Source organism: Neopelma chrysocephalum, unplaced genomic scaffold, assembly GCF_003984885.1.
Source record: "Neopelma chrysocephalum unplaced genomic scaffold, ASM398488v2 Primary Assembly neopelma1_361, whole genome shotgun sequence".
Lineage (NCBI taxonomy): Eukaryota > Metazoa > Chordata > Aves > Passeriformes > Pipridae > Neopelma > Neopelma chrysocephalum.
In genome coordinates this window covers 453,506-461,387 of record NW_020898025.1, presented here as the reverse complement: position 1 = coordinate 461,387, position 7,882 = coordinate 453,506, and the positions used below count along the sequence as shown (strand labels likewise).

The window sequence follows — 7,882 nt, the reverse complement described above, 5'->3', positions numbered from 1 at the left end:
AACCCCTCATCGCTGTGCTCCCCAGAACAGCCCGTACACTGAAGGATTTGTAACCCCTGTGTAATTTTTGTAGGAACGGCACTGCTGGATCTGGTTTTATGGTCACCAGTAACACTGGAATGGAACCAGAACCCCTTTAAATATCCCACACACTCAGGTTATTTAAAAGCTGGTTAATACACGAGTTTACACTAATTTAGAACACACTAAGACTGTCCACAAGGGTTTATTTTTGGTTTAAAAAGTGGCTTATGTCAGTTTGTTAAGACCGTGCCTAACTGGCTTAGAATTAAGAATTAGAATTGGAATTAAGCTATGCTGGGGCTTATATACATTTAAACATAATCTGTTTAACGTCACATGCTCAGCAAAGAGCCACAACCAAACACAGAGTACCCAGGAGGTTTCTGGAGTACAGCAGGTTTTGGGAATGCATCAGCAGAGGGCAGCACACCCCACAAAATCCCCAATTGTTTCTCAGCTGTTTACAAATATTTTGCATCTCCCCGTTTGAAATGCAGCACAAAGGCCTCCTGGTTCCCTGGCTTTGGTTTTCCCTCAAAGCACACTGAGGATGAAAGATTTGTACTAAACTGTTTGAAGGTCCAGCTGTGAACTCTTTATCATTTATTGATCTCTCGTGTTACATCGACTGTTTTCCCTCCACACACAAAGGTCTTAATGCTTTAAAGAAAGCAACAGGGACTAAGCTTAGCTCAGAACTCTGAATGAGAGCCCTCAGTCCTACAGAGGTCAAATAATCAAGTGCAACAGAAGCACAGAAACTCAGGCACTGGGGTGTGACACAAACACTGCATGAAATTTGGTTCTGGATGTTAAAATGTTTGTACTTCATTCCAGAGTTTGGACTGGCTGTAAATATCCAATACCAGGGGTACTGACAAACCCTGCACACCCTGTTGGAATTCTGAGTGAACACTAACTGAAGTTCTCTTTCAAAGTGTTGAAATCTTTGTCTCTGACAAAGACTCTCCCAAGGGTCCATCAACATGCAGCTTAATTTGTCAGTGAGACACTTCACAGCAAAGCTGCTCTGCAAAGCACAGGCCAGTGAAACCAGGTGTGCCCAGGCACTGCCCCCCAGGTGACCCACCTTCATTAGCTTCTGGTCTGGAGTTTTTGATAAATGCAGAAAATTTGGCAAAGATATCCATCCCAGCAGTGTTTGATTCTGGATGCTTTGGTGAAAGTTTTAGGTACCTGGAAAGCAGAAAGGAGTAGATCTACAGCACATTTAGCATAATGATGATCATCATATATATTAACTAGTATAAAATGGCCCTTTTTAAAAATATTCTACATAATGTAGATTTACCAGTTTGTCCATTTTCAGAGTTGCTTTTGAAATGTAATATCACTTCCATTTAAGTTAAGATTTTTAAACCCACTTTTAAATCACTTTTCAGAAGATCACCAAAGTGCATCCCTGCTTTCTGAATCAGGCATTTGTTTCAAGCAGATAACAGTCAGGGATCAAGCAGGTAAATAATAAAATACACTTGTCTGTTCCCTGTATACACCAAAAAAAAACCCCAAACAGATGTCTTTTTCCATTTAAATTAATATCAGCTGTTCCAGCATATTGTGGATTCCAAATCTTTTAACAAAAAAGTGAAGTCTCGCCACACTAAAAAGACAAAACAGTCTGTTAAAGGCAGTGTCTGGATTTTGCCTTTGCCTGCCAGCTGAGGAGAAGAAAGTCAACAGCTTAGAGAAAGCCTGAACACATCACAGCAGCTCCCCACTGCAGTTTATTACAAGTCAGGACTAAGTTTTGTAGAGGAGACTCATCTTCACCTGCATAGTTTGGACACACCACCAGAACAGCCTGTGCCTGGCACCCAAAAGGAAGAGTCACTGAGTTTGGAACTGCAGGAAGGATGACAGGACCCCACAGAGGACAATTTAAAAATAATCTTTAAGAGAAAAGCAGTTCTTAATATAAAGATGAGGGAGTTGGAGAGGAGAAGGTAGGACAAGTAAGAACTCCAAACTATTTTCCATGTCTTCTGTTCAGTTTATTGATGCTGAAGAACATTATCATTGGTGCAGGAAACCCCTGTGAGAACAGTGTTTATCTAAGGGGACAAATCACCATTTTAACACTTACTTGGGTGGAGCCAAAACATCTTCCAGGAACTCTTCAATCTTATTCACGTCTGTTCTCACTTCCCCGTTGTATGTGATGAAGGGGGGGTGAGTGCCTGGAGCCAAATTTTGAAGGTCTGCTGGTTTTCTAGGGTGAAATACAAACCAATACCAGAGTGAGCAGGGGACATCCATTCCACTGCCACAACCACAAAAGCCTGAGCTTTTCACATCCTTATGGCTTTAAAAAGATATCACCAGTTTTTTTTTAAAAAGTGAGTTTACAACCGGATTAGCATTTTGAATATACTTCATAACAATTTAAAACACTTAAAACCAACTGCTTCCTCCTACCTCTGGCTGTGTTTATTCTCAAATCAATACAATGTTGACTAGCAGGGGTATATATATATATATACACACACACACACAAACACACTCTCTCTTTCCCAAGCTCTGCAGAACAGTTTATATATAGCATAATCTGTGCTCAGTGATAATCCTCCCCCCTTCACACAGACCTGCTCTGGAAATGAGCAGCTCTGATACAGAGCAGTGTGTATAAACCATTTATCACGTGCCCAGGGAATCTGGTTTAGACAAACTGACAGATGCTTAAACATCACGTTTAAAATTATGCTGAAAGTTTCATCCAGTAAAAGAACTATTTACAAATAAGAGCAGCACACCTGGGAGAGGAATCCTGGACATTAGTGTGAGCAGACACAAGAGAAACAGCAGCAAGACAAAATGCACATTTCTAACTTTTATGTCAGTTTTGGCAGCACATCTCACTGCTCACTCCAGCTCCTTGCTCAGTAATCCCTACCCAGCTAAGCCACTCTATTTTATAAGCAATTGGTTTCTCTCTCCTCTGGCTGTGCCTTGATGCTGCAGTGACAAGGCCCAGCTCCACAGGTGTTTCTTTAAAGCCTGTGTGCCAGCTGGGCACACCCCCAGCTCCCTGTCACCCCAAAATGCCCAACTTACTCTTCATGCCAAGCTCTCCCCTCTGCCCTGTCAGCAGAGCCAGATTTAAAGCTGAAATCAATAATGAGATGTGGATCCATTACAAGCTATAAAATCCAAAGCACCATCTAAGGAGCTGCAGCCCATTTCCCCAGTAAATCACCTGGGCATTAGTTGGTCCCACACCAGTGGCAGCAGAAACAGAATTAAGAACTGCCTGGCACTTGTGCAGCAGCACCACTGGAACCTCCCCTGGTGAAGGCACTGACTCCAGCCCCAGGACAACTGCTCAGAGGACACAGTCTGACTTCTCCATGTCCACATTTCAGAGGACAGGCTGCAGTTCCCAGGTCCTGCACCATCCCTGTCCAGGTTGAGCCACAGCTGCAGTGACATTTGCCAGGCTGGGCAGAGCAGCCTGACCCCCTCCTGCTGCCCCAGCACCAACACCCAGCACTGCCCCAGCAGAGAGGATGCCAAGGTAAAGCTGCCCCAGCACCAAGAACCAGCACTGCCCCAGCAGAGAGGATGCCAAGATAAAGCTGCCCCTTGGTTACTGTTTGAACTAATGCAAACTGGACCATAACCCTTGGACTGGGTTTGTGCCTTGCACGACGTGGCCACGTCTCCGAGCCAGCACCAGGTACTGGATTTCCAGGAGCTGGATCTGCAGTTCAGGAAATCCTCCTGGCTGTGCTGGGCAGGGAAAGCACATCAGGAACATCCACACACAGCCATGGAGGGCAGCACAGAAAGCAGGGCTTTCAGGGGGACTCTGTAAACTAAGCCCAGTTTAAAAGTCCATCCTATATAAACATGATTTTCCATTTATCACAAAAGGAAGATCCCCTGCCAGAATTTCATGTCCTGCCCACTGCTGATCCCTTCACAGTGCCAAAGGGTACTAACCTGGCACTACATGTGGGACTGAATGAAAAAACTGATTTTCATACTTTAGAATATTATAAACACTGCGTTAAGCCAGGTGACAGAAGTCTTACTAATATAGGAATTCAACTATTTTCAATTTTTAACCTTCAAAGAAGTTATTTCTCACTAATAGTTGCCATCACTCTCTCACTTTTAGGATTTAAAGTCTGTCATTGGTTAATGCTTTAAGTAGCTTAACACTTCATTTAAATACAGCTTTGTAACTCCCAACAATTACAGGAAGTCCTCGTGGCTCACTTCCAATTTTGCATGTTAGAGAGATAAAATTCCTCAAAAGGAATGTTATTTTAAAAACAAACACAGGCAAGACCACCGGATTTGCAACAATACTATCAAAGGCAAGGCTTTAGTTCAGAAGCAGACTGGTCTGAGGAACTAACCAAAAAAGGGTTCCAAAGAACCAGAGTGCATCTCAGGGACCCCAGAGCAATTTATTAATCCAGTCAGACCACCTGAATCTTTGAAGAAAAAGAAAGCAGAGATTAACATCCCCCAGCCAAGGCTCAAACATCACACAGGGTTTAACTTCCAGTTTGCTTCTCTTGCCAGGAGATCACAAACAAACCCTGGTTTACCACAGAGGAGCCACAGCCTTTAGAGCACCAGTACACAGGAATATCCTTAAAAGGCTGAGAGTACAAATTCCTTTAACAGTCAAACAAGAAGGCAATTAAAAATACTACAGTGAAGTTTTACTTCAGAGATAAAACTGGAGAGCTTAAAAAGAAAAAAGCCAAACTCAAATTAAAAAAAAAAAAAAACAAAAAACACCTTGAATAACCACTCCAAACAATTCCATGATGGTTTGTACCTGCCCCAAACTTTATCAGGGTTTTTGGAGGCAGGGCCACAGAATTAAGGATCTGGCTGTCACTGCCTAATTAAGTGGGCAGGTTCTTTAACACCAGGTATAAACATCTCCTGGCTTTGCCACAAACCAGAATGGCAATTAGCATGCAGATCATTTCTTGGAGATCAGACAAAATCCAGCCCCCAAAAGCAGTGATTTATAAATGACACATGTACTGCAAGGAGTGGGAGGGAAAAAATCAGCAATAACCCCCCCCTGTGCCCAGTTCCACAGCAGTTTTCACACTGCTCAAGGTGGATTCACCTTTTAATATTTACTAATGTTGTTATTTAAACTTTGTCTGTCAACACAACTGTGAAACCACCCAAGTGAGACGTTTAAAACGGCATTTCAGATCTCAGCTGAAGGCAACTGGCCTGGGGTGTTGGTCCAAGCCCCACAAATGGTTTCTGTGCTGCAGCTCTGCTCTGGCCACCAGAACAAGTCAGAGCTCTGAAATGCTGCTGAGAAGGGGAAGAATAAAGCCTCTGTCTGCCCAAACAGAAGCCAGAGATGCACAGTTCCTTGGGAAGGGTGGGATGTGCCACTTGGTTTGCCCGTGTGCATATTTTTGTGTGTGTCAAGAGTAGAACTAAGAACTGCAAAATGTTCTTTTGTTGGCACAGTGTGATGGGCACTGCAACTACTGGAGGGGAAAAATACCCACCACGGGCTCAGCCAAGCCAGGCTCAGTTTTTCCAGTGTCCCAAGTTCCCCACTGGTGAACTTTTGTACCCAACCATGACCTTTTAAGCCTCACAAACAGAGCTGGCCTTGCTGCTGTGCACAAATGATGTTATGAGGCAGAGACATGGTTTGCAAGTAAAGCCTTTTTTTTTTTGTGCTAAGAAAATAAATTCAGATGCTTAAAACAATTACTGCTGTGCTCTTCAGCAAGAGTTTTTAGCAGGAACGAAAAACAGAGAAGATAATTGAATTAATAATGTGCTTGAAAAGCAGTTTCTTTAGACAATATTGAAAGTATTAAGGCAATATCTAACACCTGGTAATGATAAGGGAAAACAACCCCATCTGGTACCAAACATTTCCTATTGAGCAGGTAGCTGGATTTGACATTCTACTATTCTTCAGCTGGATATTGGTCAATCCAGAATGTTGAAGTTGTATTTATGAAGCTTTAATTGAAGTCTAAAAGGAATTAAGTTTGTATGAACATCTATTCAAAAATCTGAATTAGCTTCAGTGGTCCTTTGTTTCCTTTACCAGAAGATCCCTCCAGTGAACAACAAAAAGGTAGTTTTTTTATTTGACCTATTCCTCTGCACTTCCTTAATTTTGTACTTATTTTGTGTTTTCTCCTCCCCAATATTTAAAAAACCCCAAACCCAAACCTGAAAGAAAGCTTTCCTTGTGTAAGGAAGGTCAACTTTAAACATCTGCAACCAATTTCTACACTAAAAGTTACCCTTACACCCCATTCCCCCATCCAATTAACTCCAAGTTGCCAAAGGGACACAGTAAAGCCAATTCATCAGGCATATTTGGCATTTTAATGATATCTCTGACTGGTTCAGCAGTAAAACTGCTTCCAAGCCTAAAATATATCTTTCCACCTTCCTCTCATCTGCAATAAGTTAAATAACACCAATAACTGCAATAAGTTAAATAACACCATCATTAAAAGTAAAGGAAGCCCAAACCTACAGACAGTTCACGAGCACAAGTTCTGCTCCTGAGGTTTCCCCAAACCACAGCTGGGAGATGTGCTCCAGTTGCTTTGTGGTGCTGGCAGCAACAAGATTTGCAGAGGCCAGAAAAGGTCTTTGAGCAGCTACAGATGCTCACCCAGCCCACAAAAGCTGCTTTCTCCTCCTGCCTCAGCCCCACCACACATGGAAGTCTTTAACACCCCTTGCCAGCCCTGAAGCAGCAACTCCGGTGATTTTTTTTTCTAAAATCCAAACAAACCACCTCCTTCAAAAAAAAAAAGAAAGTTTAAGAGGTTAAGTCCAGCAGGGTGATTTCTGCCTTATATGTTGGGTTCAGAGGAGAGCAGGGTGTATTTCCATTGGCTTTAGTCCTGACAATCAGGGTTGGAAGCACTGGCAGCCTCCCCCCTCTGTCTGTAGCTCAGTGACCAACATTGTATTACATTAGTGCTGGGAAAACATTACTTCACACCAAAAGCAAACACAAAAGCCTCTGCTGAATTTAGCATTGCCACTTTTAAAAAAAAAAAGAAAAAAAAAAAAAAGAACACCCAACTTTAGGAAATTAAAGACTCCTGGATTCACTTCTCACCTTTCTTACCCACTAAAGGATTCATTTTTTAAGTGAAGAAGCTGCTTATTAAGTGACACACAGCACTGCACAGAGGCAGAATATTCCACATTTTATTCTACCCACTTCACTTGTATTTACCTCCTGAGCAGATACTTTCCCGTTGTTTTCATTATTATTATTGCAAAATAAGCAAAATTATCTTAAAGTCTTGAAGAAAAGGAGGAGGGTGCACATTATTTGTGACAGTTATCCAATAAACACTGGAGATCTGACCAAAACAGCAGTTTTCACTTGATGTGAAGTTAGTAAAGTAAGATTCAATATTCAGTTATAAAATTTACATATAAGTAATAATATTCATGTTAAGTTTTCCAGGAGCATCATTGAACAAATTGAAGAGGATTTATCAGATTTATCTTTTTGGCTACAGACACTTATCAATAACCACCAATGAATGCACCATTTAAATCAGTATTTCAGGAGAGATTTTTCTTTTTAATTGCAGAGAATCAGCCCCTCAAAGCTTTGTTACACCAAGTGCACTGCATTGCCCCATAAATCAAGTATTTCTTACCTCTTCAGGTCGACTGTTGTGACACTGAACACCACTCCCTTCAGCCACAGGATCATGAACAGCCTCTGGGAAAAAGGGCAGTTTCCTATGCTCTCCCCATCACTGCCAGCCTGAGGAGAGAACACAGCAGGGATCAGGGGGAGAACCCGGCAGGGATCAGGAGATGGGAGAACCCGGCAGGGATC

General features: G+C 42.3%; 1 protein-coding gene across 1 annotated transcript in view; it reads right to left on the bottom strand.

Annotated features, from left to right (window-relative positions):
* CLIC4 (chloride intracellular channel 4) overlaps positions 1 to 7,882 on the bottom strand; it is a 28,626-nt gene that overhangs the window by 4,659 nt on the left and 16,085 nt on the right. The window contains exons 2-4 of the mRNA XM_027705972.1: positions 7,698 to 7,807; positions 2,132 to 2,257; positions 1,032 to 1,221 (exon numbers count right to left, since the gene is read on the bottom strand). Of these exons, the coding sequence (XP_027561773.1) occupies positions 1,032 to 1,221; positions 2,132 to 2,257; positions 7,698 to 7,807 (426 nt within the window). The remainder of the gene's footprint in view (positions 1 to 1,031; positions 1,222 to 2,131; positions 2,258 to 7,697; positions 7,808 to 7,882) is intronic.